This window comes from Hesperophylax consimilis, chromosome 29 (assembly GCF_061612785.1).
Source record: "Hesperophylax consimilis isolate HC1 chromosome 29, BYU_Hcon_1.0, whole genome shotgun sequence".
In the NCBI taxonomy this organism is placed as follows: domain Eukaryota; kingdom Metazoa; phylum Arthropoda; class Insecta; order Trichoptera; family Limnephilidae; genus Hesperophylax; species Hesperophylax consimilis.
The window spans coordinates 20,896,760-20,909,380 of record NC_142864.1 but is presented as its reverse complement, the minus strand read 5'-3'; the positions used below and the strand labels follow the sequence as shown (position 1 = coordinate 20,909,380).

The following is a 12,621-nucleotide window of genomic DNA, read 5'->3' as shown; positions in this document are numbered from 1 at the left end:
GAGCAATTGAGAAATGGGACAAAACAGTTTAGGGACCTCTGATTTAATCTATGCATATTAGGTAGGTACTAATTTGGCAGATCAAGTGAGCCAAATACTTGAGTTGCTTGAATGACTCCCCCACCTTCCTTTTCCTCATCTCCTTCCCCTCCCAATACCTTTGTATTAATGTGATTCCGTGTGATATTAATGAATACCTGGTCTGACTAAATATCTCCATCGCTCCAGTGGAGAGGTAAAAATCAAATAAAAATCAATGGAAAAGTGTATTATTGTTAGCTGAGATGAGCTGCACTTCGATTGAATCTTAGTATTCATAATACTTTTACAAGATTTAATGGCTAGTGTAGAGGGGGATTAGAAATCAACTATATAAATAAATTACAGATTAAAACAAGCATGTTTTAATTACACCTTATTAACTGATTAAAGGAGTAAATTGTAAATCTTACTGTGTCTGAGCAAATACCACTGGAAGGTATCGGGAGGTTTCCACAACTGTACAAGTTCTTTTGTCCGTCGAATGCGGAATGTAAATTGTAAAGCAATATCTTACTGTGTCTGAGCAAATACCACTGGAAGGTATCGGGAGGTTTCCACAACTGTACAAATTCTTTTGTCCGTCGAATGCGGAATGTAAATTGTAAAGCAATATCTTACTGTGTCTGAGCAAATACCACTGGAAGGTATCGGGAGGTTTCCACAACTGTACAAGTTCTTTTGTCCGTCGAATGCGGAATGTAAATTGTAAAGCAATATCTTACTGTGTCTGAGCAAATACCACTGGAAGGTATCGGGAGGTTTCCACAACTGTACAAATTCTTTTGTCCGTCGAATGCGGAATGTAAATTGTAAAGCAATATCTTACTGTGTCTGAGCAAATACCACTGGAAGGTATCGGGAGGTTTCCACAACTGTACAAGTTCTTTTGTCCGTCGAATGCGGAATGTAAATTGTAAAGCAATATCTTACTGTGTCTGAGCAAATACCACTGGAAGGTATCGGGAGGTTTCCACAACTGTATAAGTTCTTTTGCCCATCGAATGCGGGATGTCTTCCTGGGAAATTCTTTTGAATGAACTTATTCATAACGTGAACAAGCATTCCTTTGGGCTTGTCTGGAACAATAGTGACGTCGTAGTGCACCTGCAAGTAAAGTGATAACATGGTTATTTCAGTAAACAAAATATTTTATGTACACTTTTGGAATGGCGCTTACTTTCTTTTGTTGATTGAGGTTACTATTATAATATCAAATTATCTACATAGCAACCATGGCCTTTAAGGAGAACTGTGTTGGGATCTTCAAATGCATTATTGAGAAGATTAGCGGAAAAAGATCCCGAATCATACTTTATTCATCTTGGAATGGATAAAAGTACATTTGAAGAACTGCTACTACTGTCAATAAAGAAAGAAGATGTGATAAAGTTGTCGAATTCCACTTAATGCAAAGGCTATTTGAAAAAACAACACTTGATTTTTAATGTTAATATCTAATGGAAACAACTATTTAAGTCAGTAATGGAAACAACTATTAAGTAAATATGCACAAAATATTGTATTTTTCTTATGTTCGCAGTCATCGTGAATTTGCTTCTACCATATGGAATCCTCAATATAATATTTATGTAAGGCGCATAACCATCAAAAAAAAAATTGTCAATCATTTAATTTTAAGATGAATATTGGTAACCATTACAAAACGCTTATATATTCAGAGTGTGTAACTTATAGGCCAGTGCAATTAGCGCCAAAAAGGGGGTCGCGATCGAAGTAATTCCGGTAGTCCCAATTTTTTTTATATGTTATATAAACTGATCTCCTGATGTAAAATCTGAGTTTCCGACCTTGGCGCACCTGTGCTCGCGCCGCCATTTTGAAAAAACTGGCCGAAATCGGGCCAAAATCTAGTTTTTCCCAAATATCTCATTTCCATTTCAAATTTCGGCTAAAGTATTTTAACAAGTATAATAGAACATAAAATGACCTACAACTTTTGTAAAAACAAATTTCTTCTATCTCTAATAGGTACCGAGGTAGAAAGTCGTAATGGTGAGTATATTTTTGAAAAAACAAGTTTTTTGCGCGACTAGGTTTGGTTTTTTATAAATACCTCGTTTCCAGTGGAATTTCATGAAAATTTTATTGATACCAATTATGTAGAACATAAAATTTTAAAAAAGGCTGTGCAGTTTTTATGTTTATATAGTTTTTTTTACCGATGTAAAGAATAAACAAATCTAGGTAGGTACGCACAGAAAATCAATCACGGTTTATTATCACGTTATTAGATTTTTGTTTGCATTTTTTAATACATACATCTATAAATTTACTAGAGGGCACTTTGGTATGGGGGGCTACCCCCCCACCCTTCTACTCCTCCCCTCCGGTTCCCTTCACAGACAGTTCCATCCTTCGTTGGACTGCTGGATTCGTTTATCTGCATAACACATGTGAGGGTATCGAGTCATTCTGTGGTATTGAATCAGAAACGTCAGAGCAACATGTAGAGATGAGGCCTACAAGAATTAGGAGGGATGATCGAGACGTTAAAACTCTCATTGATTGGTTTGCTTGCCATGAATCATTTCCTAAAACAAACGGGATTATGTCTATTAGCAGTGGCACAATCAGGGATAGCAAAGTCACTTGTCACATGGCTGAAAAGATGGGGAAATTAGCTATGTCCAAAGTTATCAACCAGAACTTTGGAAACCTACACTTAAAACGTAATGATGCGATAGTTTCTCTTGCGGCGGTGACCAGCAGTGTCAAAAATCAGGGTGTGACTATGGCAATAGATCCATTAATGCTATTCAATATGAACTCTCTCCTGTACCATTGTCTCTTTTCTCAGAGGAAGGCATGCGCAAAGGAACGAAGTCTATATTTTATTCATCATTCAACCCTCTACCAAATAATACAGAACTGGGAAGCAGTAAAATACACGTAATTGATGGAGGAGATTTACTGCACAAAGTGCTATGGGGTTGTGCTCAACCTTTTTCAGTAATTTTCCAGCAATATGTCAGGTATGTACAAAATCATTATGGATCCAATGCAGTAGTGGTATTCGATGGATACCCAAATTCTATGGAAAAGAAAAGCACTAAAGGGGTGGAAAGAGCACGGCGTGCCAGAGTTACAACTTCTGCTGAAGTTTTGTTTTTTGAAAGCATGCACCCACAAGTGCCACAGGAAAAGTTTCTGGGAAATGAGAAGAACAAGTCTCGTTTTATTTCCCTACTCAGAACCTCATTTGCACGATCCCACATAACGACAGTACAAGCTGAAGAGGATGCTGACGTTCTCATAGTGAACACAGCAAATTCATTGACATTTCAACATGATGTAGTCATAATCGTTGGTCAGGATATTGATCTGCTGGTACTCCTCACAGCTCTCTCACCTCCCAACGTATATTACCAAAAAGTTGGAAAAAATAAATCACCTAACGCGTTGTACTCGAACAAATGTTTTAAACACCTTGAAATAGTTGAAAACATTTTATTCCTTCATGCCATAAGTGGTTGCGATACAACTGGAGCTCCGTTCGGTCAAGGCAAACACAAATTTTGTAATATTCTTCTCAAGAACCACTCAGTGAATGAACTTGTTCGTGTATTTCAAGACCCAAAAGCAAAGACAGAAACAATCACTTTGGCTGCCGAACAACTATTTGCACTTTTGTATGGCGGCAACGAGAAATCAAATTTGGAAAATTTAAGGTACATCATTTTTGTCAAAGGAGTAAAAAAGAACAAATTCAATTTAACCAGGCTACCACCCACCAAAGATGCAGTCCAGCAAGACGCTTCAAGAACATACTTGCAAGTGCAGACTTGGCTTGGTCACGATAAAGATCCGACTGAATGGGGGTGGAAAAAGGATGCTGTTGGGTTAATTACTCCAGTAACAATGTTGAAGGAAGCTGCACCTCAGGCCTTGCTGAACTTCATATCATGTCAATGCAAAAAAGGTTGCGCTGGAAAGTGCACCTGCAGAAAGTCGGGTTTGAAATGTTCCTTACTCTGCATTCATTGCAATGGCAACTCCTGCGAGAATGCTGTAGAAGCCTTTGTTGATGACGATGACGAGGAATATGATGACCCAGTCGCCACAAATTTGGGTGATGAGACAGATGAAGAAGCTATTCAGGGCCAGAAGTAAGAAACTATAGTAAAGTGCTCGTACTTCTGTCTAAACTGATCTACCATTAATTTTATTTTTGTTATGCTGACAACTTAACTAATAAAGAAAAGAATGTCAATAAATGTTAATTTTACGAAAATACCAATTTTTTATCTTTTTTATGTACCTTATCATCTTAATTGTATTAATAATCTTAAATGTATGTTGTGATTACGTTGATAGGCATGTCAGACCAAGCTGCGAGCACAAATGTAGTGGCTTGGCCAATTTTAGTGGTCTTCCCATTGGGAATGTATGGCGATCGATATGCTGAAATAGTCTATCTACTATATTTATATCTAGGTCTGACACAGGCATGACAATTTTTGTCAACGTATATGTTCTTAGAACAATAATTGTTAAAGAAAAATAAAATCAAGGAATGCCAAGTTTAAAACACCTAACCTCGGTTTCAATTTTTGGCCTGGTTTTGGTGGATTAGAGTTTGGATACGTAATAGAGATAAAAAATATAAATTATGTATCTATTTCTTTAACGAAATTTTATTTTCTATAATTCTATATATAATTATTATCAATAAATTTTTCACAAATTTGTACTGGAAACGAGGTATTTATAAAAAACCAAACCTAGTCGCGCAAAAAACTTGTTTTTTCAAAAATATACGCACCTTTACGACTTTCTAACTCGGTACTTATTAGAGATAGAAGAAATTTGTTTTTACAAAAGTTGTAGGTTATTTTATGTTCTATTATATTTGTTAACATACTTTAGCCGAAATTTGTATTGGAAATGATATATTTGGGAAAAACTAGATTTTGGCCCGATTTCGGCCAGTTTTTTCAAAATGGCGGCGCGAGCACAGGTGTGCCAAGGTCGGAAATTCAGATTTTACATCAGGAGATCAGTTTATATAACATATAAAAAAAATTGGGACTACCGGAATTACTTCGATCGCGAATCGCTAATTGCACTGGCCTATTACATAATAAGAGTTTTAATGATATTGATATATTTTAGTGTAGTTTAGGAACATTTAAAAAATATACCTTAGCCATTATTAAATAATTATTAATAACATATTGCAAGTTATCATGTTGTTATATGTAGTTGATATGAACCCTGTCCAGTTGCTGTGATTCATTTTATAAACATTTGTTCAGTTTAGTTGTAGGTATATACATATATTAGTGATTATAATTATTGGTGTTGTCAGTGAAGATAAAATTGATATACTGTCATTTATTTGTGTTCTTATATCCTATGTTATTTTAATTTTATTTAATATTTACAATTTTGTATTTATTGTAAATATTTTTGGGCCACGGGTACAGGACCCTTAATTTGTTGTTATAATTTTATGTTTACTTGAAAACCAGTCATTAGATTTGATTTGTATTGTTTATAAGTTTATTATTTAAATATATAGAAAAAGCTGTTGGTTTTCCTAAATAAATAGTTGTTTCTTGTAGTCAGTAATTATGTTGAAACCAAGGTCTGGTTGATTTTTTTGCGTAATAAGCATGAAGCGGAATTCAACAAGTTTATCGAAGCTACTTTTATGAGAAAAAAGTATACCTGCATGAATAAAACTGCAAATTGTACTGAGAGAAATGAACGAGTGTTCATTCTGTGTTTAGACATTTAATATTTCTTTGACATGAACAGATCGGTTCGCTAACGAATTAATTGGGCACTTTATTTAGTTTCATGTTCAAAAGAGGCAAAATGAAGGTCAATATTAGGATACTCTGTTTTAGAGGTTAATTAACTTACCCCATTTTGCTTGGTGCTGATTGTTAGAGGGAGGAAGTTTGTTTCAATTTCAATTGGTTGGCCGGTTTTCTTTTCTGGCTTCCCACGCTTGGGTATTTTCAGCCCATACGATTTCTGTACCAGTTTCTGAGGTGAAGAGTGTGTGGAGGGTTGGGAAGATGATTGAGAAGGTGGGATAGAAGAAGCCCGGGAAGAAGCCTGCGAGGAAGAAGATGAGAGGGATGAGCTGGTGGAGGGGGAAGGAACTGGAGACGGAAGGATTTGATCACCGGCAGCTGCAACGGTCGCACCTCCACCACCCTTCTTTCCTTTGCCTTTTTTGCCTTGACCCGGGGCAGGTTGTGGTGGGTTAACAGGCTGAAGTACTGCAGGTTGAGCTTGTCCAGCCACGTTAGTCGGGGTAGGGGCTTGAGGAGCCACTTGTGCTGGGGTAGGGACTCTTGGAGCCACTTGCGATACAGGGGCTTGCGCTTGACCCCGACCCCACGCAGCAGGAACGTTAGTAGGTTGCGCTTGTGGAGCCACTTGTGATGCAGGGGCTGTCCCCGGAGCAGGGGCAGACTGGGCAGGAGTAACTGCCGGAGGTGGTGCTCGTAGCCATTGAGGTTGGACTTGCGGTGGTGGAGCAAAGCCTGTAGGAGGCTGTTGTGTGGCTTGGGGATTCAGTGGAGGAATAAAAGATTTTTTCCCTCTAGAAGGCTCGTTTTCCGTTCCGAGTTCCAATTTTTGGAATTTAGCTTTCATTTTCTTCATGTCTCTGTCAGCTGCGGGGGCTGTCCCACTAGAGGCTGTCCCACTAGGGGCTGTCCCACTAGGGGCTGTCCCACTCACTATGTCACCTCCACTAGAGACTTCAGGGGCAGAGTCTCTTGCTCCGGCATGTACATTCCGCTTAGCTGAAATATTAAAGCTTAAATCAGAAACTTAAATAGGATAATTTACCTCTTAGCTATTAAAGAATTGGCAGTGCGGTTGAAATCTAGCTGGACCATGAATTGCAAGATAAGCTGTAAAGGTAAAACAGAGCTTCTGCAGCAAGAAGGTGATGCCATCAGGACTGACGCTTGAATCCAGAACAGAGTGTTCTTTCTCAACAAATTCAAAGTCGACAATTGTCACATCTAACATATTGCATACTAGCTTTAAAATATTGCATCAGAAATGGTAAATCCATTATATTGGAATATTACGGGTACGTCAGCAGCGAAACGGGATATTAATCCTAATAATCTGCTAAATTCGTAAAAGAAAAACTATATATCTACTAGAAGAGAAACACATCAAATCACTATATTATAAACTTACATTTTTTTCCCATCGTTATTAATTACGTCTCAGGCTTGAATACGGAACTTCTGCTAAACAAGGAATATAAAGTAAGGTTTTTTAACAAACAATTAGAAGAACAACAAAAATATCAGTAAGAGATATTATCAAAGCTATTATCGTTTTACAAGCTTTACAAGTAAACAGCGGACCGCAATTCTGCAAAATCAGACTGAAAATATTGTTGGCCGACACAGGCTGACGTCTAAATCAGTGTTGCCAACGGATTTTGGCCTAATGTCGCCGTTTTTTCAAACATTAAGTAGCCTAATGTAGCCGAATTTCAGTTGCAGTAATTCTAACGAACTCGCATAAATTCTGCCCACATATTCCCCACAAATATTCTACGTGAGCTTGATTCCCCCTTTTATTATTCGAAATCCATGGGGGGAGGGGTTGTTAGAGAATTTCTGTACAACATAATTCCCCACAAAAAAAAATCAAAATGAGTGCTCCCCACAAAATATTTGAAATCCATGGGGCGCGGGGGTTGTTACAGAACTTCGCTGAAAAAAAAATCCGCTCTGCCAAAAACATCATATATGATTCCCAACAATTTTTCGAAATCCATGGGGGGGGGTAGCTACGGAATTCCATTTCCAAAAATTCCTCACATTTTTCCGGTCGCAAAAAATATTCTCAAATACCGGTGTATTTTTCTTTCAAAGGTAAGTTCATTTGGTATTCTTTGTGATTTGATTGATTAATAACTTGTCTCTGAAGTAGCCTAATAGGCGACCAGTCGCCTTTTAGATTTTTTCGTTGCCGATTCTCGTTCTGAGTAGCCTAAATGGCGATAAATCGCCTTCGTTGGCAACACTGGTCTAAATATTAAATATGCACAAAGCTTAGATAAAGTTTTTCGAGTGAGCCAGAGTAAGCACTCGTCCATAAATAAGTCGTCTGCGCATGTTAAAATGAAAAACAGCTGATAAGTGATAATATATTAATATTCCAAATAATTTTTGAAGAAGATTATTTATGTACATCAAATTATTTAAGAAATATTTTTTTTATTTACTTATACTTTTGTACCACAGTTTATATTTCTAATTACTAAACGTTATGCATAGTAAAGTATAATTTTATTTGATGAAAATATTTTTGAGCATAAATAATGACAACGGAAATTTTTAAAATAATGATTAAAGTATACGTTTGATCCTGAAGAAGTGAACATTGTTCACGAAACATGTTGATTGTGAACAAATAAAATGATGTAAACAAAGTTATTTGTCTTTTTATTAAAATAAATTATTAAAGATGTCAAAAGAATAGATAGTAAATTTTCAGTTTAGTGAAAACTGCCAAAGCTTACTTTTTAGACTTAAAATTAACAAAAAATTATTCATTGAGGTTTTAATCGAAAACTCTTCATGAAAGATGAAACTAAAAAAAAATGTACAAAATGAATATTTTTTTTGTAACCGGCCAACTAAGAATAGTGACAGTCAAAAACGTTTTTTAAAGTGATATAAAGTCATAAAAAACCTAGGTTGGGTTAATAGGCTAGTTTTTTATTACTTTTAATGACTAATCGCTTTTCAAAGATGTGTTAGTACGGGTTGTTTCGGAGAATTTCAACAATTCATCAAATTTCTACGTTCATTTTCGGGTTCAGTGAAAGTCCTATTCAAGTTCTGTTATTATATCAATGTGGGCTAGTTGCTTGACAGAACTGAAATAATAACCGAACTTGAAAAAATCATTCAGCGAACTTGAAAATTAACTTTTAAAATTGAAGAAGTGTTCAAATTCTCAGAAACAACCCGTCCAATGATTCATTGTCCAGAGCCCTATTTTCTCATCTCTTGATCGCGGTTTTCCAACGATTTCTTTGCGCGTGTCCTACGTCCTTCGCCAAACAATTTACTTTATTGCCTTTGCTGATAAGTTATAAAACATCGTTTATTTTGTTATTCCCCCTGAAAATTTGTGAAGGTGGGGTTTTATTTTGTACGCGCAAGCGCATAACGTACTTATTTGCAGAGGCTAGAAACGTCTGTAATCTGCAGCCTGCATCGATCTGTCAGTGTCAAAATCGTAAAGAAAAATAAATTGTGAATCTTGATTTTTCCATAAAATTTATCGTTTAAATGAGAGTTAATGAAGTAAAAGGAGCGAGATTCGATCACACAGACAACTCGCTCCTTGATATATTTTCACAATCAACAAGTGATTCGTAGTTTGTCAGTATGGCGTGTCGAAAGGTTTTAAAGTGCTGGAAAAGTCGGCTCCCCCTAACCCCCACAGTATTCTATTGGAGCATAGGAACAAGGATGAGACACTCACGTTTGAGCCGCAGGGCGTCGTGGTCCTGATACCTCAAGAGGCAGAAGTTGTGAAGGATTGCGGATGCCTACGGATGCCTGGGGGTCCTACAGCTGCCGGAGATAACACATTGCTGTATCTGGTGTTGGTGACCGGCTGCTGTTCTGTGGACAAGGTCGGAGCCCCGAGATCTTCCGTATTACGTAAACACAGTTCTGCCCTCTGTATCTCAGGAAGGTCTCGGAATTAAAACAGGGTGTCTGACGTGAGGAAGTTATTAAATTCAGGAACATTCTACTTTTCGTGGTCTACTGGCTCTGGCGCCCAATTGTTGGATTTAATCATGTCCGCTCAACGCAGAAGTAAAACCATCGGGAATTATTCGGGATCACTGGCCACGGATATTACAAAATATTTTCAAAGAAAACCTTTCGGTAAATATTTACCTACGACTACCGTTTTTACTACTACAAAAAATTGCCCCTTTAATAACGCCTGCTCGCGTCCCCTTTAGAGTTATATCCCAGTTTTCAAGTAGTTTGTGGGCTACGCTAGGTTTGTATAGACTAGTTTGTGATTTAATTCTACCTAATCCAACCTAACCTAACATGTACGGAATATTTTCTCAAACGGTAGTCGTAGGTAAATAATTACCAACCTTTCGATTTACCTTAATTACTACAAAAGGAAACTTATTATTGAAGACAATATTAACGATTTCTAAACGAAAATCTGAAACAGAAAAATCAGAAAAGGAAACTGTCACATCTAGGACTCGAACCCAGGATACATCAAGCCTCATACATAAAGATAGTTGCCAATCAATAACGTGCGGTGAAAAAATGAAGACATCGTTGGTAGTTCTTATTCGAAGTTTGATACAGTTAAAAGTGACCGAAGGGGATAGGGTCCCATTAGCTCAGTGGTAGAGCGGTGCCCCGGCAAGGCAAGGGTCCTGGGTTCGAGTCCTAGATGTGACCGTAACCTTTTCTGATTCAGATTTTCGTTTAGAAATCGCTAATATTGTCTTCGATAATTAAATATTACAATTTGAGGTTTTACTCAACAAAGTTATTCCAAAAAATAGACAAAATAAAACTGTTTATAATTGTATTTGGAACGAACGCATAAGTGGAAGGTCTGGTAATGATTTAGTTAAGATACTTGCATACTGGAGAGTGTTGTTCAAGATTTAGCCCATCTTAAGAAACTCGTTCTAGGACTAACTTGCCTGCAGGTCATGCCTGTGGGGAGAGCAATCTTGCTGTTGAACAGAATCAATTTGGATATGGACATTTTTAGCTGAAGGTGAAGCTTCCTTTAAAAGGCAAGCTCTATTATTACTGGTATAGACTACTGGTATACACACTGTTTATATTAATGTAAGAATTCTTATTACCAAATGTATTTTAAAAACGCATTAAAATTAACAATTTTGTAATGTTTTTAAAATGAATAAACTTAATTGAATTAAAACTCTTATGCATGCTCTCCTTAAATTGAAATCTAAATCTCTAAAAATGAAATTTATGCAAACGCAACACAATGATTTCTTATTGTACAATTCGCAGGCTGCGAAATTTTCGTTTTTTAAAATTCCTTACACGAAGGTAAAAATGTTGAAATATACAAAACGTAATTGTCATTCATTGGAATTTAAACTACGATTTTTTATTTTTCGGAATAACTTTATTGAGTAAAACCTCAAATTGTAATATTTAATTATTGAAGACAATATTAGCGATATCTAAACGAAAATCTGAAACAGAAAAATCAGAAAAGGATACGGTCACATCTAGGACTCGAACCCAGGACCCTTGTCTTGCCTTGCCTTGTCGGTCCTGGGTTCGGGTCCTAGATGTGACAGTATCCTTTTCTGATTTTTCTGTTTCAGATTTTCGTTTAAAAATCGCCAATATTGTCTTCAATAATTAACCTACGATTTATTGAAGATTTTGTTACTGCAAATATCAGGCCTTCGTTAAAGTTTAACATCATTTCTGATATACGAATGAAAGATATACAAATGAAATGAAACAATCCGGAAAGCCAAAACAGACTCCTGGGAGAAGTACTGTGGGGAGATGGAAACCATCACGCAGGCAGCAAGGATTCAGAAAATTCTTGCTAAGGGGCAGCTAAAGGCCCATTCCGGAAAGCAGATAGAAGCTTTACCAATAACTGGGAGGAGGAACTGGAGGAATTGCTGGGAAAACACTTTCCCAGTTACAAAAGTTAGAAGCAGGTGTCCACCACCAGCCCGAGTTACACGGGAAGGTAAGGACTGGGAAACTGCGGCTAAAATAGTTACTCCCTCCAAAGTTAGATGGGCCATCGAAGGGTTTGACCCCTTTAACAGTGCGGGAGAAGATGTAATCTTTCCGGCACTTCTACACAGGGGCCTAGATTCAATCTTACTTCCGGTGACTAAGATCCTGAGGGCGTGCTGCGCCCTCGGGTACATCCCCATATCATGTAGGAAAACCCCTAGTATTTATTATTATTAGCGTGTAATTTCTCTTGATAGCTTATCTAAAGGATAATGTATGTTTTCGATTTATAAGGTCAGAGTTTACTATTCGGTACTCGAACCTACGAATAGTGGCTAGCCGAGCTTTCTACCCGTTACGAGTATTCATAAAAGCCGAGACTCTAACCCGAAATTTTATCTTGAACCAAAAAAATATGATTTTTAGGTAACTTGTATAAATAAAAAAATGAATGCATTAATCCGTTTATTTATTTTATTAGATGTATTACAGTTATTTATTTATGAATGCCCTATTAGTATTCTACAAGGAAATTGTCACTTTATTACAATAATTATGTAAGCATAACAGGATACATTGATTAAATTTTTAAACAAGAAAAAGAACTAGAACATAAATTAAAAAGTACAGCGATTTGACTAGTTTACAAAAATACAACTTCTATTTATTTATTCATTTATTTAACGCCCAGAGGACTTTTTCATGTAGGTGGTACAATTTTAATGACAGTTATGAAACATGAGAAAGAAATATTAAAAATAAAATAACATAAATTAAAGAATACAGCGTTTTGAATAACTTACAAGAATATAACTTCCATTTA

The 12,621-nt window shown here is 36.6% G+C and overlaps 1 protein-coding gene and 1 long non-coding RNA gene across 4 annotated transcripts in view; both read right to left on the bottom strand.

The window, feature by feature from the left end:
• The window catches only part of LOC149409981 (protein argonaute-2-like), a 45,277-nt gene extending 37,802 nt beyond the window's left edge, over nt 1–7,475 (bottom strand). The window contains exons 1-4 of one of the 3 annotated variants that reach the window (XM_089649285.1): nt 7,395–7,475; nt 7,237–7,286; nt 5,932–6,827; nt 973–1,146 (exon numbers count right to left, since the gene is read on the bottom strand). In XM_089649285.1, coding sequence (XP_089505411.1) covers nt 973–1,146; nt 5,932–6,827; nt 7,237–7,249 — 1,083 coding nt within the window. In that variant the 5' untranslated portion in view covers nt 7,250–7,286; nt 7,395–7,475. The other 2 variants (XM_089649284.1, XM_089649283.1) reach the window with 2 other exon arrangements.
• Nucleotides 7,476–9,278: 1,803 nt separating this feature from the next.
• LOC149409980 (uncharacterized) lies at nt 9,279–11,193 on the bottom strand. The gene is made up of 3 exons (XR_016305086.1): nt 10,187–11,193; nt 9,794–9,956; nt 9,279–9,748 (listed from the first exon to the last, which is right to left on the bottom strand). It is a non-coding gene; the product is annotated as an uncharacterized LOC149409980 (long non-coding RNA).
• Between the last annotated feature and the right edge of the window lie 1,428 nt (nt 11,194–12,621).